Source organism: Fukomys damarensis, unplaced genomic scaffold (genome assembly GCF_012274545.1).
Source record: "Fukomys damarensis isolate Sample0158 unplaced genomic scaffold, DMR_v1.0_HiC HiC_scaffold_27, whole genome shotgun sequence".
NCBI lineage: Eukaryota > Metazoa > Chordata > Mammalia > Rodentia > Bathyergidae > Fukomys > Fukomys damarensis.
Genome location: NW_022900939.1, coordinates 17,768,674 through 17,794,352, shown reverse-complemented (window position 1 = coordinate 17,794,352; position 25,679 = coordinate 17,768,674). Strand labels below are relative to the sequence as shown.

General features: G+C 55.8%; 2 protein-coding genes across 2 annotated transcripts in view; one reads left to right on the top strand and one right to left on the bottom strand.

Moving 5' to 3' along the window:
- Window positions 1-14,077, bottom strand: part of Kcnq1 (potassium voltage-gated channel subfamily Q member 1) — a 343,150-nt gene extending 329,073 nt beyond the window's left edge. Inside the window, exons 1-2 of the mRNA XM_010636154.1 lie at window positions 13,979-14,077; window positions 190-324 (exon numbers count right to left, since the gene is read on the bottom strand). Of these exons, the coding sequence (XP_010634456.1) occupies window positions 190-324; window positions 13,979-14,077 (234 nt within the window). The remainder of the gene's footprint in view (window positions 1-189; window positions 325-13,978) is intronic.
- Window positions 14,078-14,604: 527 nt separating this feature from the next.
- Trpm5 (transient receptor potential cation channel subfamily M member 5) overlaps window positions 14,605-25,679 on the top strand; it is a 17,161-nt gene continuing 6,086 nt past the window's right edge. Inside the window, exons 1-18 of the mRNA XM_010635658.2 lie at window positions 14,605-14,721; window positions 15,180-15,360; window positions 16,151-16,317; window positions 16,956-17,139; window positions 18,487-18,551; window positions 18,711-18,902; window positions 19,213-19,315; window positions 20,783-20,901; window positions 21,280-21,630; window positions 21,699-21,839; window positions 21,950-22,073; window positions 22,492-22,637; window positions 23,085-23,197; window positions 23,368-23,460; window positions 23,590-23,848; window positions 24,346-24,464; window positions 24,645-24,777; window positions 24,873-25,047. Coding sequence (XP_010633960.1) covers window positions 14,605-14,721; window positions 15,180-15,360; window positions 16,151-16,317; window positions 16,956-17,139; window positions 18,487-18,551; window positions 18,711-18,902; window positions 19,213-19,315; window positions 20,783-20,901; window positions 21,280-21,630; window positions 21,699-21,839; window positions 21,950-22,073; window positions 22,492-22,637; window positions 23,085-23,197; window positions 23,368-23,460; window positions 23,590-23,848; window positions 24,346-24,464; window positions 24,645-24,777; window positions 24,873-25,047 — 2,782 coding nt within the window. The remainder of the gene's footprint in view (window positions 14,722-15,179; window positions 15,361-16,150; window positions 16,318-16,955; window positions 17,140-18,486; window positions 18,552-18,710; window positions 18,903-19,212; window positions 19,316-20,782; window positions 20,902-21,279; window positions 21,631-21,698; window positions 21,840-21,949; window positions 22,074-22,491; window positions 22,638-23,084; window positions 23,198-23,367; window positions 23,461-23,589; window positions 23,849-24,345; window positions 24,465-24,644; window positions 24,778-24,872; window positions 25,048-25,679) is intronic.

Below are 25,679 nucleotides of genomic sequence, written 5' to 3'. Positions count from 1 at the left end.
CCTTGGGCGCTACGGCCCGCGCCCACCTGCTCTCTAAACTCAGGTCTCGGGCTTGGGCCTCCTTCCACCCCTCCCCCCCACCTGCTTGGCCCTGCAGGACTGGCGCCCACCTGTTCCTCCTCTTCCTTCCAAGCCCACCTGCTCTACTCTGATCACGTGCACGTGCTTAACCCGACTTCTTACGCTTACCTGTTCTGCCCAACTCCTGGGGTCCCCAGCCAAGCCAGAGAGGAAGGCTCCGGGCTGGCAAGTGCCCCCACCACTAATTGCATGGTAGGAATGGTATAGGACAAGGGCATCAACTTTCCCACGCTGCAAAGCCCTCTGAGGGGAAAATAAGAGATAAGCGAAGAGGGGCGCCTGCGGCATGTGCAGAGCATCCTGGCCTCAGGATTGATTGATTTGAGGAAGATTGAACACTCAGCGCCCCCTGGGAACCCAGATGCGCATGCTGCTGGTGGGGAATGAGTTTGAGTTGATTCTGACTAGGGCCACGGGACTGGGGAGGGGAGAAAGGATTGTCCAGGGATAGTCCTGCGCAGTCCAGTGGGACCCTGCGGGGTTGCTGGGCATAGTTAGTGGACAAAGCCACCGGGAAGGTCAAGGGAGAATTATTTGTACCTGCCCAGGAACATGAGAATGAATACATCTTCCCTGCTGTAGGACCTGGGCTGACCTGAGGTTTCCCCAGGTGGGACTGAATGGGTGTGGGACTGAGCGATGAGGGTCTCAAGGTCTGGGCTGTTTCCTCACATTGCCCCAAGCTCCACTGGTATTAAGGAGAGGGGGCAGCAAACAAAAGACTCACCTACATGACATTCAACCACTCCTACTCTGGCTGGGAGGAGTCTTAGCTCATCTATGACTCTCAGTTGGGGCTGGTGGGGCTGGTTACTTATGAGCTGCTTGCAGATCTACACTGAGTACGCTGGGCTGGCCTCTCTGCAAAGTATCCACACCAGAAAGTCTGGAATGGGAAGCAGAGTCCAGCTCCTGATCCTGGACCCTGGGCTCCCATTGTAGTTAGCTGGTGCTGCCCACAGGAGGGCACAGAATGTACTTGCAGAGAAAAGCAGCCCCAGCCTGTTGAGCATGGGGGGGCAGGGTGGCAAACCTTTTAGAGTTTTCAGTTATACAAACAGCCCACTGCAGCATGCATGGCATAGGTGCTCCACCAATGGTCTAGGGAGACTCAGGACCAGGCTAGGAACATTGCTGGGGGCACATCACTGAAGTGCAACATAGCCAAGCCAGAGGAGGGACGCACTGCCCCTACAGAACACATAGCAGGCATTCAGTAAATACTTTCTGAGGGATTGCATGCAGGAGTGACCAGGAGCTGCACCTCCCAGTTAGCAGGCAGATGATGAACATTCAGTAAGCAGTGTTAGGACAACTGGACAGCCATACAGAAAGCAAGAGGAAGGCTAGACCAAGCCCACTTGTCAAACCTGCAGTAGAGTAACTTTCCAAATGGATCTGAGACTTCAGTGAAAAGGTTAAAACCATGCAGATTCTATAAAAAGGAATGAGGCAGGAGGATTGCTGTGAGTTAAAGGACAGCCTGAGCTACATAGTCCAAGGTGAGACTAAACTGTGTAGTAACCCTATCTCAAAAAAAAAAAAGATGAATTTCTTGAGAACCTGTGAGTAGGGAAAAGATTTACAAATATTTCTTGAAATCCAAAATCAATAGATAAAAGAACAAAAAAAGAGAAGAAAACCATCACTGGAAAAGATAAGAGGTGATCTGGGAAAATATTTGCAATTTTTATTGCAGGTATGGGATTAGTATGGTTGATATATAAAGAACATCTAAAACTGAGACAGCCTTTTGAGGAAGTGAGCAAAAGATGTGAAAAGTGCCCAGGAAGAGAAGTTTGTGGCCTTTGCACTTATGAAAAAAATTCTTAACCTCACTCATAAGAAAAATGCAAATTATAAGTACATCCTGATACCATGCTTGCCTATCTGATTGGCAAAACTTCAGATGTTTGAGGGCACAGTCTACAGGAGAGGCCAAGGCAACAGGTGCTCCCCTTGTCATCTGTGGGAAGGGAATTCTGGCAATATTAGCAAGCAAAAGTACATGTACTCTTGGACCTGGAAATCCCCCTGCTAGGAACTAATCCAAAGATAAGCAAGAAAAATAGAAAATAATATACATATAAGGTTATGCATTGCAATGCTACTTGAATTAGCAGAAGACTGAACGCAACTATAATGTCCTTCAACTTAATGAATTGGGCTGTGTTGCACTCATATAATGGAGCACACGATCAGTGATATCACTGATATTCAAATTACAAAATGAATCCGAAGAATCATACTCCTAGCAATATTGGCATATTTGTCCCTTGGAATCCATAGAAAATGGATTGCAATATGCCCCATCAATACACACTCCTCAAGATGTCCAAGTCCCTTATATGATATGGTGTAACATTTGTGTAGAACCTATGTACATCCTCCTGTATCTCTAGATTACTTGTAATACCTAATACAATGTAAATTCTATGCAAATAGTTCTTATACTGTATTGCTTAGGCACATGACAAGAAAAGGTCTGTACATGCTCAGTCAGTACAGATACAATTTGCTTTTCAAATATTTTCCTTCTGGGATTGGTTGAATTTGTGGCTGTAGAACCTGCAGATAGTGAGGGCTGATTGTACTATTATTATGTTGTTTCTTAGGAACCAAGATATTCATGTGAGGGGAAAAAATCCAGAAAAAAAATCAAAGAAATAGAAGCCAATCCTTAAATGTGAAGAGGAAATGTTAACATAAACTCGTCAGCTATTTTATATTAAAATTATTTCCCAGTTATCCACTGAAAAGTTTTAGAAAGGTTTGATCAACAGCAGAATGATTTAAGCATCAAAAAGAATTAGAACTAAACATGCCAAATATGTTTTAAAAATCCATCCTTCATAAGAGACTGAAAAATTCTCCTCACCTTGGCCAGCGGCTAGTGCAAATGGGCAGAGTCCCTTTCCTTGTGTGCATTTCAAGATAAAAATACTGTGCCTGCCAGAGATCCCCATGAACAATTTGTGGACAGAACTATGTGACAAGAGGGAATTGCTTCAGAATAATTTGCAGGGAGAGGAAAGGGGGGCAAATGGAGAGGAAACAAAACTGCCTGTGAATCAGGGATTGTTGAAGCCCCATGGTGAATGCATTCATTATATTATGGTCTTTGCTTTTGTGTATGTTTCCATAATAAAAAAAAAATATGCTAATAGCAGCCCAAGACCTGGGGAGGCTCTTAGAGGCTCCCAGGCTGTGCTGGAGCAGGCGGGAGGATAAGTGGAGGCTCTTGGAGAGCCTTCCTGAGCTGTGTAGCAGCTTGCTCTGGGGCCACTGAGGCAGGTGGGAGGCAGTTTGGGGGCTGTTGTGAGCTCCCTACAAGCTCCAAGGAGCTGGGGGTTGGGGGCACCCGCAGAGCTGAGAGGTGAGAGTGAAGAGGAAGGCAGGTGGCCAGGTGCACAACGGAAGTGAAGAATTGGGCAGGGCATAGCTGGTGAGGTGGATGCTGAAGGTGGGGAGTGAAGGCCAGTGGCCGGCAGAACTGGAGATACAAGTGAGGCCTGCTCATCGGTGGGCAAGAGGACCTGGCCTAGCCCGTGGCCACTCAGAGCTAACGAGTATCCCCTGGCCCCATCAGCCAAGGGAAGAGGGATGTCTAGTGGTGAGGGGTGAGTAGCTGGCCTCAGACCTTCAGGGTCTGAAGCTCTGGGCTGGGGCAGGATCTGGGTCCTACCTTGCCAGGAGCCACCTGCTCCCTAAGGAAGCCCTCCTACTACAGCAGTCACTCTATGTGCACACGTCTCACCCTGCTGTCTGGATGCAGAGGCTGACAAACCTTCTGGCCCAAAATCCTCTCCCTGACCCTGAGGACTGCAGGCTGTCAGGGGGCATGGAATGTTCTAGAAACATGGGACCTGCCCTCCTACATGCTGATGTCAGCATCCTTCAGCTCATGAGGGTTCCCCATGTTCCTCCAGAGGGATCAGAGGCCAACAGTGGGAGGACTTCCAGCTTAGCACAGGGAAACAGGGTGGTGGAAAGACGGGCAGCTGCCATGAGGTCAATGTCTGCTGGCTGAGGGGGGCAGCCAGGGCAGTCAGGTGGCCAAAGGCTGCATGGCTAGTATCCTTCATCGCAAAACCCAATTCATTCATTCATTTCCCCAAATCCTCACTGAGTGCCAGCTGTATGCCAGGCATAAGTCTAGGTCAGTGGCGGTGAACCTGTGGTAAACGTGCCACATCGGGCACACAGAGCCCTGTCTGTCAGCACGTGAACCAAGTCCCCCGGCAGCTGAGCATCAGATATTCGGCTTTAATTGCATGGTTGGCACTTTGCCATAAATAAGTGGGTTTGGGGTTGCAACGTGGGGACTCCATCTGTAAAAGGTTTGCCATCACTTTCTAGGTTCCTGGCCACAGAGCAGTATACAAGACCACCACCAGGTATATTATATTGGGGACTACTGAGAGTGACTGGGGAACCCTGGGCGTCTCACAGAGACTCTTCCAGGGGGCCCTTAGCTAATCTGGGGGGAATTTTCTGTCCAAGCACTGCGCATGAAGTAGGTACTCCACACAACAGTTAGATGGGACATGTTGGGAGGGAACATCTGTGCCACCATCTGTGTTCCTCAAGCTGATGTCTCTCGACAAGGGCACTCCTGGTTGGCAAATGTCTGTTATGGGTGGCACAGCAGGGCTGGGGTCACCATAACCACACAGCCCACAAGCAGCTCCTGGTTGCCCTCACCTCACTGAGCCTCCCATGTCCCCCATGTGCAGACTCAGCTCCCTCAGCCTGACTTGCTTCATTGTCCTGTTCATGATTATGTCACACAGACACTCTAGCAAGAGCACCCGTACCCCTAAGCCTGAACAGTGAGTGACGGCTGGACGGACAACCTAAACACTGTCACAATGAAAGGCTCCCCGTGAGTGGATCCTTGTGCACATGTGGAACAGGGATTTCCCAGGGGCAGTTCCTTCCCTGTGAAGTCAGGACAGTCCTCCATCACACAGGTCTTGGGGAGGAGATCCAGGCACCCGCACAGAGCCAGAGTGTGGGGTAGGAGGATCAGGGTGCCGTCATGATCTCTGTGCACCACCCCTTTGAGCTGGAATCTGCCTGGGAAGCCTGAGGGCTGAGTGCAGGTGTGTGCAGGTCTGCATATGCACACAGGCCCTTCTGTGACCATAAGGGCTAGGGGTCCTCTGTTCCTGCTCCTAGGAAAGGCAGCCCAGGAGCCGTGGGACATGGGTAGTCAGGGAAGGGTGAGCTCAGAAGGGCGTCCAGAGGCAGAGTGGGGAGTTGAGAGCCAGCCCTGGCCTAAAGGAGTCATATGGTGGCTGGGACCTCCCTGTAGAATTCCACACCCCCACTCATACTCATCCTCCCAGCCAGGACCCTGACCCCTGGGTGGAGCAGGGTGCTCTCAACTTTGTTTTCTTTGGTCTGATGCTAAGCCATCTGACCTCAGCTTGATGCCCTGACTTGATCTCATGGTGCCAATTTTCCAGAAGCTCCTGGGCACCTCTTGGGACAAACCCATCTGATGGACGGCCCTTCCAGATAGATGTTCCTCTTGTCCAGTGCCAATTCTTCAGAATGAACGATGGATGTAGAGAAGTCTGGGGCCATTGACACTTGCCTTGTAAGGGGCTTTGACTTTGGTAAGCACCCAAGGGTCCCTATCACCACCATTGGGCCTGGCCTTCTTTCTTCCCCCCCCCAGAACTGGGGATCAAACTCAGGACCTTGTACTTCTTAGGCAGGAGTGGTGCCATGGAGCTAAATCCCCAGCCCTGGACTTCTCCTTTCAAGTGAGCATGTTGGAGACCAACCCCATGTCCCCAAGATCTTAGAGCTCCCCAGCCCTTGCAGGGGCCCTCTGCCCAAGAGAGCAGCCCACTGCCCACAAGCCCTGGAAGATCCTTTCTAAGGCATCACCCCTCAGCCCAGGCAATGCCCACCCTGGAGCCTCGTTCAAGCCTTTGAGCCTTTGGTCACTAGAGATATATGGGTGTCCCTGGCCACTTGGACAGTGGAGGGCAAGGGACTTGGGGTTGGTAGCTTGTCCCAAATCCTTCAAGACCATGGTGGGTTGTTCCCAGCCAGAGCCCTTATCCTTCTTGGTGATGCTATCATCTTGGATCTGGCAGGAGTCTGAAGTCCCCCAGAGACAGAGCTGGCCATGAGGAGGCCATGAGGAGTGGACATGAGGTAGCAGGTGAGTGGGTCAGCCCAAGGGCTGGTGGGGAGGGCCAGGGTGACAGGGCCAAAAGACTTGGGATGAACAGAAGAGAAGGTGGAGATTACTCAGCCAGCCATGGTATTTATTGGGCACCTACTGAATTCCTAGCCATGCTTGGTCACAGGGAGGAGGGCAGAGGGGTGGGAGGCAAGGGCCCCAGCTATAGATACTGATATAGTCCAGGAGGCAAAGGAGAAACCACGTGAGAACCTCACGTGCCATGTGGGTGGCTTGACCTGCTCCCACCCCCCACAGCTGCCCGGAGCCTATGAAAGGCTGCTTCTACTCCAGCTGTTGGCATCATGAGACAGGAAGTGGCCAGTTCATCTCTGCGCAGCCAGGCACTGAGGAGAGGTTAGTGACTGCTAAGAAGGTGACTAGAGAGAGAATGAATGTGGAGGCTGGGCAGACGGATGGATGGGGATGTGTCGGTGGGTGAGTGGATGGAGGAGTTGGGTAGCTGGGTGGGTGAGTAAGTGTATGATGGACCAGCACGCAAATCACTCTTTCAGTTATTTTCAGAAATTTTACCTTCTTAATGAGGTATTTGATCAGCTCATTTTAAATTAGCATGCTCCAAGCCAGGCATGGTGATGCACAACTATAATCCCAACTATTGGGAGTTGAGACAGGAGGATTGCTACAAGTTCAAGACCAACCTGGGCTACATAGTGAGTTCAAGGCCATTCTGAACTAGACAGGAAGACCTGTTTCACTCAAAAAACAAAACAAAACAAAACAAAAATAATATTAACATGCTCCAACCTCTTATTCTCCCTAGATACATTTTTCTCCATAGCCATTTAAGTAATTTGTTTTACTTATTTCTCATTTCTTTCCTTGTTTGTTATCTGTGTCTGCCCTGAAAACTAACAGAGCCTGGTGCATGGAGTTTGCTCAGTAAGTCTGTGTTGTGTGGCTGAGCCGGCCCAAGGGGAGGGCGGATGGCTGGTGGTACAGCGTAGGAGCCTCACTCTGTTTCCTCCCAGGCGTGTTGGCCTGATGTCCACTCCCTGCAGTCCCAGTGTCCACACTGCACAGTGTGATCACAAAGCCACACACACCCTCCGTGTCCACACACACACACACAGAATGCACCTACATACTGTATGTGTGTGTGAATACACTCAAACCGCAGCCACAGGCACACGCTGCGTGTTCACGCTGACACACAATGTACCTCCACACACTGTGTGTGCAAACACATTCACAGTGCACCTGTGGGTGATGCATTTCATATGTGTGCAAATAGTGTGCCTACGCCGACACACACAGGCACGTGTGATGTGCCCACACTGATGAACACAGAAGCACATGTTTTGCCCACACTGACACACGTAGTACATGCAGGCCCTTGTGTTCCACACTTGCTCAGGGTACATCTGGTCCCCTGGGCACCATCAGTCCCCAGCACGTGCCAGGTACTCCTAGGCTCATGCCCTTTGCTGTGTCCTCACAAACTCCTGCAAGGAGCTCATTATCATTGTCCCCATTTCTGATGGGACCTGGGGTCCTGGATGGCTGAATGTCCTGCTCCAGAATGGCCGCCAGCCCTGTGCGTTCCCCATACACAGTGGACGCGCCACGCATAACAGTGAAAGGCCCCTACCTAGGCCATGGGTCCCGGGCATTGTGCAGCCTTCCCCTGCTGGCCAAGCTGGCTGGGCTGCCCAGCCTACTGCTGGAGGATCTTTTATTTGCCAAGTGCCCTCCGCAGGGAGTGGGGTTGGGGTGGGCTTCTTCCTGGAGCTTTAGAGCTTGGGACAAGGTGTTGGGAGGAGAGGGTAGGAGCACTGAGGCCTGGCCTGGCCATGGGTGGGGCACTTGGCCTCTCTGGCTTCTGCCCCACCTGTGGGACACCCCTCCCAGGGCTGATGGAACAGATAGAGATAGAGCTGGAACTGTCAGGACAGCAGCAGACACAGAAATAGCCACTGCACGTGCTACTTACTTGTGGGACCAGAGGGCAGAAGCCAGCTGGACAGGGCATGGCCCTTAGGCCTTGCTGCTTCTGGTGCCCCCTGGCCTCTGTCCCTCCCTTTGCTGGTCACTGCTTCCTGAGACAGAGACCACAGGCAAGGTTCCAGTGTGCTGTACATAGATCCTGGACTGAGAAGAGCCTGCTGCCCACTTTGGGAAAAACTTGGCAGTGGATAAGGGATGAGAACCCACATGGTGGCTCTAGCACTGTAGGTATTGTCATGGGGAGGAGGGACAGCAAGTCCCAAGAGGCAGGACTGCAGGAAGTAGGGGTATGGAGCAAGGACCCATCTGCTTCCTGGGGGCAGCTGGAGGGCTGAGTATGGGTGAACCATCAGTGGGGCAGGGGACGGACTCATGGCTCCACGGGGCCCCAGCTCTGGGCCACTATGCTGGATGCTTGAGGTCAGCCCAGAGACCTTGGACACTGGACAGCTGTGACTGAGGAGTGTGGGCCACCCCCCGACTCTGAGTCCAGGCTCTGCAGGGTCAGAGGGAGGTGCTGGTCAGGCAGTTGGGCCCTGCTGGATGCCCCAAGGTGATTTCTCTCCACTCAGGTAAGGAGGAGGTGGATCGCAAGCCATAAATCTTCCACCAAATTCAATGCAGTGCAGTCCCCAGGGTATACCCAGGAAGGGCTGCCATTACTGCAGGCTGGGACCACCCTCAGCCCTGTCCTCTCCAGCCCAGCCCAGCCCAAGGACCCGGCAGATATGGCCCAGCCGCCCAGCACTCCGGAGTTGGCTTGTGGCCCTGGCCTCCCACAATAGATGTGGACCAGACAGGTGGGGCGCTGCAGTCAGCTGGGGGCCCACATTCCAGGGGCAGGCGGCTGAGCCTGGCTCAGTATCTGTCCTGCCCACACAGAGCACTCTGCTGGCCAGGAAGTGGATGACCCCCACCGCCCCCAGCCCCTGCCTCTGCCCTCCGCACTTTATGATGGACACAGGCCCAGACACTCACCCACTGGTCACTCCTTCGCTGATTCATGCAAACACTTCCAAGCACTTGCTCTACTCCACGTGTGCTGGTGAGCACCTTGCGTTCAGCTGTCAGGTGGAGGAAGCAGAGGCAGACAAGCTAATGAGGAAAGCAAAGGTCATTGTCGATGGTGAGGCTCACTGAGATAACACTGGAGTGTCCGGGAGAAAGCCCGAGGGGCAGTCCCTAAGGGTATGGTCTCGGGCAAGGGGGACCTTTGAGTAAATAAATGGAAGCTGGGACCCAGGTGGCAAGAAAGCTGGAGGAGCTCCTTGGAAGAGTGCTCCTAATTAGGCAGCAGAAGCAAAGGTACCAAGGCCTCTGAATTTTATCATCCAAGTAATAGGTAGCTATGTAGGGTTGTAGATAGGAAGAAGACCTGGTACCAGAATGAGGGTTGCTGGATACCCTACCCCTTTGAGTATCCAGAAGACTGAGCTGGCCTTTTCAGAGGTAGAGGGACCAGGACAGAAGAAGTGCTGAGAAAGGACTTTTCCCCCACTCCCACAGGCTCAGAGGCTCTGGGAGGCCCTCACTCTCCAGGCACTGGCAGGAACCACACCAAGCCCAGGCCCAGGCCCCAGGCTGGTGTATGTGGGGTGAGCTCAGGTGGTTTTCTGAGACCCAGAGAAACCAGTGCCCAGGGCTGGGGTCCTGCCCTTCTTCCCCAGGTCCACAAAATGGGCGTCCCCCTCGAAGGCCCCCTTGAGGACTTGTGAGTCCCTGCCCTTGAGCCCAGTGTGCCTGGAGCCAGTTCCTGGCCTCTGGACCCCAAGCCAGCCCTGTAGTCACTGAGGGATCACAGACAGAGTCCTTCTCCTCTCAGGATAGGGCTTGGTTGCGCTGGAGACAGGAAGAGCCCCAGCCTGAGTAACCAGAACCTTCACCACCACAGCAGGTCGTTGCCTGTGATCCTGGGGCGCCCTCTGGTGGCCGTGAATGGTCCTGAGGCTGTCTCTACCGCTATGGGAACTGGAGCGGGAAAGCCTTGGGCAGGGGGCTTTGGGGCCCCTTCAAGAAGAGATACACCGAAGTGTCATCCAGGCTCTTCTCTGTATCTACACCCTTCCTAGAAAACAGCTATTAGGATCCTCATTTTACAAACAGAAATGGAGGCCTTCTAATGGAGGAGCTTGGGGTGCTCAGGACAGGAACTCAGGACTGGGGCCGCAGAAGGCAAGGACTGTCCCCACCACACTGTCCTGCCTGGACATGGGGACAGCCCTCCCACAGCACCCCTGTGCTGCCTGACCAATGAGTGGACGTCACTTGCTCTCACCCACAGCCACGTGCTTTCCAAGGAGAGCAACATACCCACCATGGGACCCATGCTTGAGGCGTCCAGGGCCGCTGCGGGAGGCTTGGTCCCTCGTCCTCCCCATCTCCCTGGGACAACTGGGCTCAGTGCCCAGAGGTGGGCCACGTGCCACAGGGCAGCTCTCGTTCCCACTGGCCAGGGGGACTGACAGGGTCACCTCTCCCAAATGGGTGTGGCCTCGGGGCCTTGGGGAGAGGTTGGCCCTCAGTGGCTGGGTGGTGCCCTGTGTTTGTTCACGACCAGCTTCCCAGGAAGGCCTTGGCTGCCCAGGTGCCAGGCGCAGTGGACGGGAGGAGGAGGAAGAGTGAAGGTGCCCGGCTTCAGGACAGCCTGCCTGTGGGTAGACGGCTCCTCCCTCCTTGGCCATCAACCGCACCAGGGAGAAAGCAGGCAGGTAGGGCCTCAGGTGGGGAACATGGGCAGGGAGGTGCCCACCTCCTACTGGGCAAATAGGGCAGGTGGGCAAGAGGGGAGCTGGGCCAGTACTGTGGCTGCAGCAACACCCTTGCCCTATTCTTTTGTTTCTTCATCTCTGGCCGGGGGGATCCCTCCTTCCTGGGATGGGAGGTACAGGCCTACTGGGTGAGGGAAGGGGCCACTAGTGTTGGGAAGGGTCTGGGTACAGGGAGATCCCACAAGTATGAGCCTCAGACTCCAGGGACGGCGTCTGCTCAGGGGCCAGGGGAGGCAGGAGGGGCCAGAGGTGAGCCAAATGGTCACTGTGAGAAGGTTGGGCTGCCGGGTCACAACTGCGTGCGCAACCACAGCCCACCCAGGGAGACCAGGGTCCTCACTGGGTGGCCAAGAGGCGGGACGCTGACTTCGCATCTGCTGTATTCTGGGACCTTTCCATTTCCTTCCTGTCACTGCCCATCTTCCCGCATCTCACAGGTGAGGCCCAGGGAGACTGGGGAACCTGTTCGCAGTCACAGCTGGGGGGACAAACTGGGCCAGCCGCCCTGCTCTGCCCACCATAGGCCCCTGCACTGCCAGGGAGAGTGGGCAGGCATGTTCACCTCCAGCTGTTTCTATGATGGCCTTCGGGGAGCAGGGGCCATTGGTCTTGGTGCCTTCACTGCCCAGGGCCCAGGGTTCTGCCTTGGTTTTGCTCTCAGAAGTGCCAGGACAGGGCCAGGGATTTAGCTCAGTGGTTCCGCTGCCTGCTTTGAAAGTCCCAAGTTCTATTCCTGGTATCAAAACAAAAAAGGAAGAAGAAGTGGTTCTGGGACAAGACTCTGGCCAGGGGCTACCTAGGTCCCCAGCTTCCCCCAGCTCCCCACCCTTCCAGGAACACACAGGGGAGGGGGTACCAAAGATCTAGACACCTGCTCATGCAAATCCTCCGTTTGCATAACTTCCCTCTGGGGGGCCATATTTGCCTGGGGCTTGGCTCCTGCCCAGCTGCCCCTTTGCCTAGGCGCCTGGCTGAGGAGAGGGCTATGGGAGGAGGGTGTTTGTCGTGGTCCCCAGGGATGATGAAGCTACTGTATCGGCACTGGGCCTCCCCACTGGACTTCCACACCAGCTTCCAAGGATCCACACCTGACCTGTAGTGAAGAAATAAGTGACCTGGGCTGTGAGAAGTGACCAGGGTGCAGACTTAAGGCCCATCCCCACCTCCCACGATCTGCTCCCCAGTGGGACTGAGAGGGACCCCAGGATGATGAGAGCTCACTGAGAAGCCAGGGCCCAAGGGAACCCTAAAGGGCCCTATGAAAACGAGACTGCCCACCGCCTTTCCCAGGCTGAGGCTTGGGGGGAGGCAAGGACATCACTGTCCATCTGTCCACCCCTCTGTCTCAGGCTGAAGCTTCGTACCATGGGCCAGGGGACACACCCAGCTTTGCACACCCTTCCACAGGGCACAGGGCACAGGATGATCCTTTCTTCAAGCAGCAGGGGCAGAATGATGCCTACCCAGAGCCTCACACAGCGATCTTGTTGGGAAATAGGGTCTTTGCAGATATGATTGAAGGAAGATACTGCCTTGATCAAGTGCCCACTGTCCTTAGAGGAGGGGAGAGGACACAGAGATACAGGGAAGACCATGAGACTACAGAGGCACAGGTGTGATGTGCCACAAGCCAAGGGATACCTGGAGCTCCGTAGCTGGAAGAGGCAGGACACACCTTGCCCTGGAGTTTGTTGGGGAGCAGCCTTGCCCCACCTTGACCTTGGACTTCTGCCTCAGAGCTGTGAGGACTCAGATTCTGCTGCATTAGGCTCGGTGTGTGGTCCTTCGTTAAGGCAGCTGCAGATGAAAATACAGAGCCCCCACTCTCAGCCAGGGCTGGTCCTCAGAACCTGCTTCAAGCCTTTTCTGCAGCTCCAGAAGGCCATTTTCAATCTTGTCCCTCTACAACCCTGGGGGCTAAGGTACTGCTCTGGGAGTGGAAGGAGGCAGGATTTCCTTCCCCTTGAGCTGGACACCCCAGGCAGCCCAGAGCTCAGCATGGTGCCAAGACAGAGAGGCTTGGGATCAGACCCCAGGCACAGGCCCGCAGAGGGTCTCCATCGGTGCCCTCTGGCTGATCTCACACGGGTCCACAAACAGGAACATACTCGCAGTCTTCTGTCTCTCTTTCCAGCCTCCCGCACACACCTGTGTTTTTCCTGTTTGTGATACAGGAGTGAACCTGTCCTTCTCGGTGAGGTACATTCCCAGCCTTTTTAATATTTTTAAAAATTTTGACACAGGGTCTTGCCAAGTCACTAAATTCCCCATGCTGGGTTTGAACTTGCAATTCTGCCTTAGCCTCCCAGAGGGCTGGGATTATGTGTGTGCACCACCAAGCCAGCTTCATCTTTATTTATCTGAATCACATTTGTGAAGACCCCTTTCCCAATAATGGCTACACTTGCTGATACCAGGGGTTAGACTTGGGACATAGCTTCCTGTGGGACATGTTCTTTATGGGGAACCCAGCGACTGTGCTGGCTTCTGGTGGGCAGTGGGAAGGGCTCAGCCTTATTCCCTACCCCAGGGCAGTCCTGGAGTAGTGGAACATATCCTTGTAGTGCCTGACATCACCTGGTCCTCCCTCCCTATCTGCCCCTCACGCATGGTGGGCTTTCTCTAAGAATCACAGGTTTTACAAATGCCATCTGTGGCCAGGCACCCTCCAGGTGCCCTCCAGGGGGCTGGGGGCAGCCATGGTGGATCGGGGCCCAGCTGGTGGGAAGTGAGAGGCAGCGGGGCAGCCCAGGAGGGACAGGGTGCCTAGGGAGCCCGAGGCCTGTTCCCTGCTGGAGTGAGTCCAGGAGACCTCTGCCAGTGGCCAGGGTCCTCCCACCCTGCTGTGCACCTGGCATGAGGAGACCAAGGTGGGCCCAGCAATCTCTCACTCTGAGCTTTCTTACCCTTCCCCTTGAGTCCCTGTCCCATAGCATGGGGCAGAGGGCCCTGGGCTCACTAGGTAGTAGGTGAGCACCTGGTGCCAGAAGCCTTTGCTTCCTCCAGCTGCTGAGCCAGGATTCAGTGAAAAGAGGCAGGAGCCCACGTCCCAAGTCATCCTTCGTGCCTGAGCTGGGTGCAACTACCTGCTCGTTTATTTACCTGCCCGCCCAGAGGTCTCAGAGACCCTTGTCTCTGGTCTAGGGGTGGCAAGGGTATGGGAGAATGGGCTTTGGAGCTAGAAGACTGCTGTTCCCACACTAGATCTTTTGGGGTTTCCAGGACACCCCTGCAAAAGCCTCCAGGGAACTGTTGACCGCTGTGGCTGAGTCCAGAGACCTGGGGTGGGGTGAGTGTCAGGACCAGAGCCAGGCAAAGGGGCTCACACGTGTCCCCCGTCCTCACCTGAGAAGGAAATTGACCTGGCTTTGTGCAGGTGGGAGGTGGAGCCCTGATGGGGAGATTTGAGGAAGGGGTCAGCTAGAGGGATTGTCCCTGGGGCTGATGTGGCCTTAAGAGTCCCTAGATCTTTGCTGGCATATTGTATGGGGGGTCCCCCTGGCAGCTGCAGCCCACCAAAGGACACAGAATAGGGGTCTGGTTTCTTCATCCTCAAAGGTCATAAGTCCTTGCAGAGAAGCCACCATGCAGCCTGCCCAGGGCTCATGTCCTGGAAGCCTCCCAGATGCTGCATCCAGGCGGGTGCCGGGCCTGTGCCGGGGTGAAGTTGACTTCGGAGGATCTGGGAAGAAGCGAGGCAAGGTAGGGGTGGCCCCACCCGAGTGACCTTGCCATGCCCAAAGCCCTGAGGCTGAGCACCCAGTGCTCACCTACTCAGGGGCCACTTCCCCGGGCCAGGCTCAGAGCCCCCAGACCAGATGGCTGGCATTTGGGAGCAGGGGTAACTCTGGCTGCTATCCCCTAGCCATAATTGGAATTCCGAGGGTCCACCTGAGAGATCTAGGAGACACTGGGGTCAGGTGTGTCCAGATCACTCTGCCCAGCCTCTTGACTGAGGAGGAAGCCACACCTTCCCAGGTCTCAATCACCTGGCCACGTGGAAGTTCAGGAAGGTCCTCTCCTGCCCTCAGAGGGCCTCAGTGGTCTCTCCTCCTGCTACCTACCCCATCTCTCAGTGTCGCGGCTCAGTGCCCAGTGTCCCCTGAACCCCAGGCTCCTCCAGTTCCCCCACCTGAGCCCACTTGCACCTTACCCCACAGTTTGTGAAGGTGCCCAGCAGTGTGGCCCCCGCTGCGCTCTTCAACCTGCTGCTCACTGAATGGCACCTGCCGGCCCCCAACCTGGTAGTGTCCCTGGTGGGCGAGGAGCGGCCCTTCCCCATGAAAGCCTGGCTGCGGGACATCCTACGCAAAGGGCTGGTGAAAGCGGCTCAGAGCACCGGTGAGGCTCCCATTGCTGCTCCAGGCCTGGGTGGAGCTCCAGGAAGGACCGCCACCCAACCCCTGCGCCGTTGTTTGTTATTTCCTATCCTTGGCCCCCTTGGTGGCGCCCAGGGCTGCAGAAGCAGCTCTTGGGATACACTGCAAATGAGGCCATGGGTCCTGCCCCACTGTGGGCCACCTCTCACTCCCAGGGCCCACAGGCCTGGGGGAGGGAGGAGGGCCCACTGCCACTTGCCTGTGCCAATGCCCTGGGGGGTAGCCAGTGGGGTGCCTACATCAGCCCTCATGTCCCCTGGTCATTGATGTCAGAATCAAGTTATGGAGCTTTATTTTGAGGCTAACTCTGCCTATAGAAGCCTGGCAGGACTGGGATTTCTAAATTCTTCACTGCAGAGAGGATCTTAGCTCATGGCTGCAAACAGCCATGGCTGAGGGCTTTGTAACCAGAGTCCTGGTCCAGCAGGGGTTTGGGGCAGAGTTGTGTCCTGCTGTGTCCAGGTTGCGTGCAGCCATGGTATAGGGCATAGGGTTAACACACACTCTGCAGACCAGCAGGAGGGACTACTGCCACTTCATCGGGCTGGAGACTTGGCTCTGGGCTCCGCCAGCCCCAAGCTGCTCAGTGGCCTTAGGTAGGCTCCTTGCCCTCTTGAGTCTCAGTTTCCCCACCAGTGGTTCTTAGGTCATTGGCCATGGTTAGCCCAAGGGTTTAGGACCCACCTGCTGAAACTGGGCAGGTGGGAAGGACCCAGGGACACAACGAGCCTTCCCTCGCTCCATCTCTGCAGGTGCCTGGATCCTGACCAGTGCTCTCCGCGTGGGCCTGGCCCGGCATGTCGGGCAGGCTGTGCGCGACCATTCTCTGGCCAGCACATCGACCAAGATCTGCATGGTGGCCATCGGCATCGCCTCACTGGGCCACATTCTGCACCGTCGGCTTCTGGATGATGCCCAGGTGAGTGTCTGGCTGGCAATACAGTGGTTGCTAGGGATCAGTGGGCCTGGGAGGCTGAAGGGAGATGAACAGGTCAGTTCCTGGCCTCAGGGCTTACAGGGATGAAGGAGGCCCTGCAGGATGGGAACCACAGACTGAAACTGCGCAGGAGTAGGCGGGTGTGGAGCGCCAGGGTGCAACACCAGCATAGACCACCAGGAGGCAGCATTGCTCAAGAGGACAAATCCACTGTGGCGTAGATTTGTGCCATCAGGAGTCTGCGTGACCCCAGCCCTGATGGGCCACTGCACCCAATCGCTGTGTAACCTTGACCAAGAACCTTTCCAGGCTGGTTCTTGTTCACATCCCCCATCCCGGGGTCCATCCACAACAGAGTGAAGTAGAGGCCCTGGAGGCCCCTGATGAGGTCTGAACTCTAGCCCAGAGGAGACTAAGGAGGAGCTTCCGAAGGCCTGGCCGTCTCCATGTTCTGTCTGTCCAAGGGGGCCCGTTCCCCAGCCCAGCCTCCCTCCCACCGAGGAGAGAGGAGACAGAAGTCTTACCTGGGCCCCATAGCTCGGTGGAAGGGAGGGTTCTGCAGCATTGAGCCCAGGCTGCTTCCCGAGGGCTCGGCCTTGTCTGTCTCCTGCATGGCACAGGAGGACACTCCCATCCACTACCCTGAAGATGATGGTGGCAGCCAGGGCCCCCTCGGCCCCCTGGACAGCAATCTCTCCCACTTCATCCTGGTGGAGCCAGGCACTCCTGGGACGAGGGATGAGCTGGCAGAGCTACGGCTGAGGCTGGAGGAGCACATCTCCCAGCAGAGGACGGGCTACGGGGGTGAGGCCCCTGACCCCTGGGGAATCTGCCTGGGGCCCAGTGAGCATGAGGACCTGGCATGCAGCAGTGGGGAGGGACTCTAGGAAGGGTGAGGCAGGCGGTCCCCCCCTCACATGCCTGAGCATTGAGTTCTGGGCTGCATGGGGCCTCAGAGGAGGAGCTGAGAGGCAGGGCTGGCAGAGGGGTGCATCTGGGCGGCAGCCTCACCAGTCAGTGACAGAAGGTGGTTGCAGCTCTGTTTTCACTGGGGCTTCCTTGGCTGTAGGCTCTGGCTACAGGATCGAGGCTTTAAGAAGCAAGGAGAGGCCAGCTTTGGTGGTGCATGCCTGTAATCCCAGCACTTTGGGAGGCAGAGGCAGAAAGATCTCAGTTAGAGGCCAGGATGAGCAACTGAACAACTTAGGGAGATCCTGACTCAAAATTTTAAAAATGGAAAGGGCTGGAATTGTGGCTCAGAGTAAAGACACTGGGTTCAGTATCTAACACTGAAGGTGGGGAAGGAAGAGGAAGGAAGGGGCCAAAAGATATATGTGGTTTTAAGAGGCCCACGTCCCACCACTGACCCCAAAGCACATCACCACCAAGGGGCAGCTTTGCCCAAGAACGGGTGCCACCGTGGCTGGATTTACCAGGAAAATACTAGCGTGTTAAAAATATTTATAAACACAGCATATTGTTTATAATATGGATGAATAGTATAGAATATAAATAAGCAAAAATGCAGCTGCTTTGTAAGGCCAACTTGGTAAGATGTGCTTTACAGTGAGAACCCAAAGTGTCCAATTCCAGCAACATGTAGGCAGAATGTCCATTAGAATGGAGTAGATCAAAGAGGGAGTGTTTTGGACCCCTCCAGCCTGCAAAGCCTCTAGGGAGAACTGGGCTTCCTGGGTCTTCTGTTGTGGAGCAAGTTGCCAAGAAAGCCCGGAGAAGTCAGTAGTCACCCACTGGGAAGCTGACCCTCCAGCAGGGGGTGTTCTGTTGAGGAAAGGGGCCTCGTGACTGAGCCGCAAGCATGGGCCAAGTTGGCCACACAGCACTGGGCTGGCAGGGCTGGACATTCGACACGACGTTGAAATCACTCTGTGCGGGCTGTAAGTGACCATCTTGGACAGAGTAGATGTAGAACTGTAGTCTAGATCATCAGGCCCCGAGGCTTCGATATGCTTCCTAGAGCTCAGCCTCTATTAGGAGAAAAATCTTTCACCAGCTGTACCCAGAGATGTGGCAGATTGAGGCCTCGAGGTCAGGTTGGTCATCACGTTGCCAGGAGGGTCCCCCAGCTCCTTGCCCATTAGGCTGGTTCATGCTGAACGCTGGGGAGTCCTCATGGCTGCTTGTCCCCAGGCACTGGCAGTATCGAGATTCCTGTTCTTTGCCTGCTGGTCAATGGCGATCCCAGCACCCTGGAGGTAGGAGCCTCGAGGAGGTGTGGGCCTGGCTGAAGCCCTCAGGAGGGGTGGCGGGTCCACAGGAAACCCTGGGGCAAGGCAAGAAGGGGGCACCCCATGTGTGCGTCCAGAAGTCAGCCAGGCTGATCAAGTTCTGCTCCACCCTCCCTGCCCACTCAGAGGATGTCCAAGGCCGTGGAGCAGGCTGCCCCATGGCTGATCCTGGCAGGCTCGGGGGGCATTGCGGATGTGCTTGCTGCCCTGGTGAACCAGCCCCATCTCCTGGTGCCCCAGGTGGCTGAGAAGCAGTTGAGAGAAAAGTTCCCAGGAGAGCACTTCTCCTGGGAGGCCGTTATGCACTGGACCAAGCTGGTACGTGATGCCCGGGGGTGGTGGACTCTGGGCATCTCAGTCTCCCAACTCTCCTTCTGGGGTGGGGCTCGTCCTTCAGGAAATCCCCGGAAGGGCAGTCTCTGTGCCATCCTTGTCACTGGGCACAGGCCCTTTGCCTCCAGCTGCCAGGCCCCTGCCCTCCTGCATCAGGCCCTCAAGGAGCAGGGGCACTTGGCAGCCACCTCTCCCCCAGTCTGTGGGTGGTTGTGGTGGAGGGTGCATGTCCACCCATCCAGGACTCTGCTGTGCCCTACCACGGTGCCCTCTTGGCACATCCTGCTATCCTCAGCTGCAGCATATCACCTCGCACCCGCACCTGCTCACCGTATATGACTTCGAGCAGGAGGCCTCTGAGGACTTGGACACTGTCATCCTCAAGGCGCTGGTGAAAGGTGAGGCACCCATGGCAGCAGTACTTAGAGCTGCTAGGGATCTGGCTAGTGTTCACGGTGGACACCCACTTGCCCTTCCCTGGTGGGAACGACACATGGATTCCTGAGGGGTTCTGTGTTGGGAGCATTGTATGCGTGCTATCTATCTATCTATCTATCTATCTATCTATCTATCTATCTATCATCTATCTAATCTATCTATCTAGATAGATATAGATAGATATATGCATGCACACACATAATATAGTTATATAATTTTAAAACATGGAAATTGCTCAGCTCAGTGTTTCTTAGTCTACTCACTGGGTCAGTGGGTGGTGGACCCAGAACTAATTCCAGAACACTCTTGTTACCCCACAAAGACACCTGTGCCCGTGACCAGTCACTTCCCCTCCCTCAGCCCTGCCAACCCCACCTGTCCACTTCTGTCTCTATTGGGCCACGTGTCGCAGCTCATGTAAATGGAGCTGTGATATGAAGCCTTTGGTGTCCAGCTTCTTTTGTTCATCGTAGTGTCCTCGGGTCCATCTGTGTTACAGTGTGTGACTGGGATTTCCTTCCTTCTGTGGGTGTGGGTGTGTGTGTGAGAGACAGAGTCTCACGTCTCGCTATGTGATCCAGACTGGCCTTGAACTCACTCTGTAGCTCAGGGGAACCTCAAACTTATAGTGGTCTTTCTGCCTCAGCCTCCCAAGTGTTGGGATCACAGGTGTGCGCCACCCTGCCAAGCATGTTTCCTTCCTCTTCAAGGCTGTGACGACACCCTAGTGTGTTGATCTACCCTGTAGCTGGCACACGTTTGATAGTCACTCATGTGTTTTTCTCTGGAGGGAAACGTGCTGTGGGGCTGACCTCGGGAGACCCTGGGCAGGGGCACACAGGTCCAAGGCTGGGACAGGCAGTGCCAAGCGAGGGTGGGGACCCTCTACAAAAGGTGATTCTGTGCTCAGGGACTTCCTCTAGGACAGCGAGGCCTAGGGAACCCCATGCAGATCCCTTCCTGCTTCCCGTAAGCAGCCTGGAAACCCATGTCTGCTTCACCATCATGGGGAGAAATGCCTGTATGCTTCACTGTGGAGGACAGTGCCCCACCTAGACACTGGGGACCTGCAGGGCCAGGTCATGGCCCAAGCCCTTCCTTATGGCACAACTGTGACCTCACCGAACATAATCTGCATCCCATCCATGGAAGGGGCTCTCGGACCTTTAGTGCTAGAATGTAGCTCCAAGACCCAGATGTTAACTGAGGCCTGATCATTAGGAGCCTCCTTTCCATTTCACTGGACTCTGTTCCCAGAGGACCCAGGGCACCCACATTGGCTCCTGGGTTCTTGCAGTCTTGTGCTTCTCATCTCTACTCAGAGGCAGCGGCTGCCAGCCCTCCAAGGCTCTTTGGGCCCAGTGCAGAGCACTAGCCCTTGCCCAGTGCTCTGTGGGCCCCTCAGTTGCTGCTCGTTCTGCCCACAGCCTGCAAGAGTCACAGCCAAGAGGCCCAGGACTATCTGGATGAGCTCAAACTGGCTGTGGCCTGGAACCGTGTGGATATTGCCAAGAGTGAGATCTTCAATGGGGACGTGGAATGGAAGGTGCCTCCCCGGCCCTGATTCTAGCCCCCGCAGATAGGGAGTGCATGGAGAGTTGGGGACAGCTGGTCCTAGGGTTGCTGCCTGGGCCCACTCTGTCTTCCAGATGAGGGTGTCAAGACAAGGCTAGCACAGCCCACAGGACGGGGTGGGTCTCCCTGAGGAACAGGCCAGCCCAAAGCCCAAGGGAGGTCTCAGTAAACTGTGTTCACCAGCACATCAGGACCCATGTTGTCTCAGGTGCACAGAGCCAGTGTGCTCTGCTACCCTGTGCCTGTCCCACCTGGGGACAGGCTGAGCACCCAGGGAGGGACTGGTTCCCCACCTTGCCCCTCTGCCCTCCTGCTCACTGTCCAGTCCCCCCTACCCCCGTGAGCCCAGTCCTGTGACCTGGAGGAGGTGATGATGGACGCCCTGGTGAGCAACAAGCCCGAGTTCGTGCGCCTCTTTGTGGACAACGGTGCCGACGTGGCAGACTTCCTGACTTATGGGCGGCTGCAGCAGCTATACCGCACCGTGGCCCCCAAGAGCCTGCTTTTCCGCCTGCTGCAGCGTAAGCACGAGGAGGGCCGGCTGGCGTTGGCTGGCCTGAGTGCTCAGCACTCTCGGGAGCCGCCCACTGGGTCGCCTGCCTTCTCACTGCACGAGGTCTCCCGTGTGCTCAAGGATTTCCTGCAGGATGCCTGCCGCGGTCTCTATCAGGATGGCTGGGCGGCCAGCCGGAGGACAGTGGTGAGTAGGAGCAAGTGCGGCCTGGGCGGACTGGTTCCCAGCTGGAGGCCGACATCCATGTCCCCCAGGAGCGAGGCCCCACCAAGAGACCCATGGGCCAGAAGTGGCTGCTGGACCTCAGCCAGAAGAGCAAGGACCCCTGGAGGGATTTATTTCTGTGGGCTGTGCTACAGAACCGCCATGAGATGGCCACCTATTTCTGGGCCATGGTGAGACACGCGTGTGCGCAGAGGTGGAGTCTGGACTCCCCAGAGTTCCCGGGAGGGGGACTGGCTAAGGGCGGACAAGGTGGGTGATTCCCTGAGAGTCCATATTCCAGGGCCAGGAAGGGGTGGCAGCTGCCCTGGCTGCCTGCAAAATCCTCAAGGAAATGTCCCACCTGGAGACAGAAGCTGAGGTGGCCCGCACCATGCGGGAGGCCAAGTACGAGCAGCTGGCCCTGGGTGAGTGACAGCCGGGTGAGCAGGCTAAGGCAGTGTGGGGAGGGGCAAAGGGGCCTGGCTCCCCTCCAGGCCACCTTTTAGAGATGTATGGCCCAGGGTGACCTTGGTGACCTCTCCTGCAGAACAGGACAGAGGGATGGCTACTCCTAGGGGTGCAGGTCAGCCTTGAAGTCCTGAATGGGAGGCAACATGGTGCAGACAACACAGCCCCACATGCCCCAACACTCACTGGCCCTGTCACGGTGTGGAAGGCATGAGGGGTGACGGAGGTCCCCACAGTCCTGAAGAGAGAGAGAGGACAGTGGTTATGGAAGAGCCCTGGGTGGCCAGGGCACATCCCACAGAGCCAGGTAGGGCAGAGGTTCCGGCTGGTGCTGGAGCTGGCATTAGCACATGTCCCAGCGGCCTGGCCCCGCAGACCTCTTCTCCGAGTGCTACAGCAACAGCGCAGACCGCGCCTTCGCACTGCTGGTGCGCAGGAACCGCAGCTGGAGCAGGACTACGTGCCTGCACCTGGCCACCGAGGCAGACACCAAGGCCTTCTTTGCCCATGATGGTGTGCAGGTGAGGTGCCATCCTGGGGATATTTCAGGGACCAGGCAGGTAGTCAGGGCCTAGGCCTCCCCTCCCCCGGGACAGTATGGAGCCCAGCTGACTGTTCAGCCTGCAGCTCCTCCTGTGTTCCAGCCATGGCTGGCTGGACAGGGTGGACAGTTCCTGCTGCCTCCTCAGGTATGCTCTTCCCACCTTGGTCTCAGAGCTGGTGGTGTTTCCCAGGGCTGGTCCTTTATATCCCTGAGGCCCCCATGGTCCTTACTGAAGATTGATAACAGCTACAAAATCTGTGCTCCTAGGAGGAGCTCCTGCCACCCACCTTCCCTCCAGGATGCAGAGTCTTCAGCTGACCTTGCTGAGTGCCTGGGGGAAGGGCATCTCTGGCATAGGACACAGAACAGGCAAAGGAGTGGTGGAGGATAGCCAGCAGGGTTTTGTTTGTTTGCTTGTTTTTAGGCTTTCCTGACTAAGATTTGGTGGGGGGACATGGCCACAGGAACCCCCATCCTGCGGCTTCTGGGTGCCTTCACCTGCCCTGCCCTCATCTACACCAACCTCATCATCTTCAGGTAGGTTGGAGTGTGTAGTAGCCAGGTGCCAGAGTGACACTGTACCTCCGTGTCTCACATTCCTAGGGGCCCCCTTGTCCTTCAGGGAATCTGTACTGCCTTTGGAGGCTGGGTGCTCAGGGCCATACAGGGCCCTTTCCTGGGGCCCTGAGCATCCCTCTGTGCCACAGTGAGGAGACTCCACTGAGGACAGGACTGGAGGGCCTGCAGGAGCTGGACAGCCTGGACATGGAGCAGAGCCTGCTATGCAGTCCAGGCCACCGGTAAGGGTGCAGGGGACCACGCAGGATGTAGGGAACCAACAGGCAGCAATGGAAGGATGAATTCTAGGGGCATCACAGCTCAGTGCCTGCCTTGTCACAGAGCCTTATCTGCTCCTCTGCATGGCACAGGGTGGAGGAACCAGTGACGATGCCTAGCGTTCATGGAAGCCAAGGACCTAGAACTACCTTCCTGCTCACACGCTGGCGGAAGTTCTGGGGTGCACCAGTGACTGTGTTTCTAGGGAATGTGGTCATGTATTTTGCATTCCTCTTCCTGTTCACCTACGTCCTGCTGGTAGACTTCAAACCACCTCCTCGAGGGCCATCAGGGCCTGAGGTCACCCTCTACTTCTGGGTCTTCACACTGGTGCTGGAAGAAATACGGCAGGTCAGTGGCCAGACCACCCCAAGGTCCAGGCTCTACAGCACATGGCTTCACACAGGTCCTGCCCTGGGGATTCCTCACTGTAGAACTAGCACAGCACGGCGCCTTCTGTCTTCCCACTTTCCTGATCCTGGAGCCTGGTCATTGACCGAGCCCTGATCTCAGCTCCACACTGATCTTGGCCATGGTCCGTCTAGTCTGAATGTGAACTCCAACTTGGACCATTGACTGAGTCCAGACACTCAATACAAACTGATCCTGGACTATGGTCACAGAACCCTAACTCCAGTGCAGGCTGACCTGTTCTTGTCCCTAGACTTACCCCTGAAATATCTTCAACTGACCCCAGTTCTTGCCACCAACTGGATTTTGGCCACAAAGGGATCCCTGATGCCCATAACAGACTGAGCCCTGGTCCTTGCAGACCCCAGCCTTTCAGGGCCAGGCTGTCTCAGCAAGTAGGTCTGAGTGGCTGTCAGGAGACCCTCCCTTTCTGTTAGGGCTTCTTCACAGACGAGGACACACACCTGGTGAAGAAGTTCTCTCTGTACGTGGAGGACAACTGGAATAAGTGTGACATGGTGGCCATCTTCCTATTCATTGTGGGCGTCATATGCAGGTCTGTGGCCCCTGAGGCCTTGAACCTTCAAAAGTGGGTAGGCTTCTGCAAAAGTAACTGGACCTCAGAAAGCCTAGTGTGGCCTTGGAGCTGCCTCTTGGCCATTATGCTGTGTGTCCTTGGGGAGTTTCTTTTCCTCTCAGGACACCAGCAGCCCTTCCAGCCTGTGTACTCCTCCAGGATGCTGCCCTCAGTATTTGAAGCTGGACGCACAGTACTTGCCATTGACTTCATGGTGTTCACACTACGGCTCATCCACATTTTTGCCATCCACAAGCAGCTGGGACCTAAGATTATCATAGTGGAGCGGATGGTGAGCCCCTGCCTGGGACCCCCACTGTGGGTGGGTGGTGAACCCCAACCCACAGCTCTCTCAGGCAGCTGCTGATGCCCTTTCCATCCCCATAGATGAAAGATGTCTTCTTCTTCCTCTTCTTCTTGAGTGTGTGGCTTGTGGCCTATGGTGTGACTACCCAGGCGCTGCTGCACCCCCACGATGGCCGCCTGGAGTGGATCTTCCGCCGTGTGCTCTATAGGCCCTACCTGCAAATCTTTGGACAGATCCCACTGGATGAGATCGATGGTTTGCTCACAGCCAGACGGGGTGGGCAGGGGGCCTTCTGTGCCAGTGAGGAGTAGGATCCCGCTCTGGCAGCTAAATGAGGCACCGCTTTTACAAGCCTAGCACATATGGCTCTCCAGAGAGGCTTGCTGAGGACATGGGGACCTGGGCTGGAGCTGGCTGAGACAGGAAGTCCCTGAAGCCCAGACTAAGAGGAGGGACAGAACCAGCTCTCTTCATGGATCCCCTAACCTTGACCCTGAGCTGGGAACCAAGATACAGGAGGTCCTAAGGCAGTAGGGCTAGCCTCTAGCTTGGGGAGGCCAGGAGGTGAGCCTGGCTTGGGAGGTATCTGCAAGGGGAGAGGGACAGACAAAGTACTATGGGGAAACAGGGCCACCCACTCCACCCTGGCCATCCACACAGGGCCTTTCTGGGCCAATGCCTCCTCATCCCCCACACTCTCACCAGGGTCCCTGCACCACCTGCTGGGAAGGGACCTAGGCTTGAGGCCATGCCGCACAGTACCCTTGCTTCTGCTAGGACCTCCACTGGATGCCTGTTGTCATCAGGGCTGTTCCCTGTACCTGACTGGGCTGGTGGAAACTCTGGGATTTATCTCATGACACATGTGTGCAGTGGGGGGGGGGGGG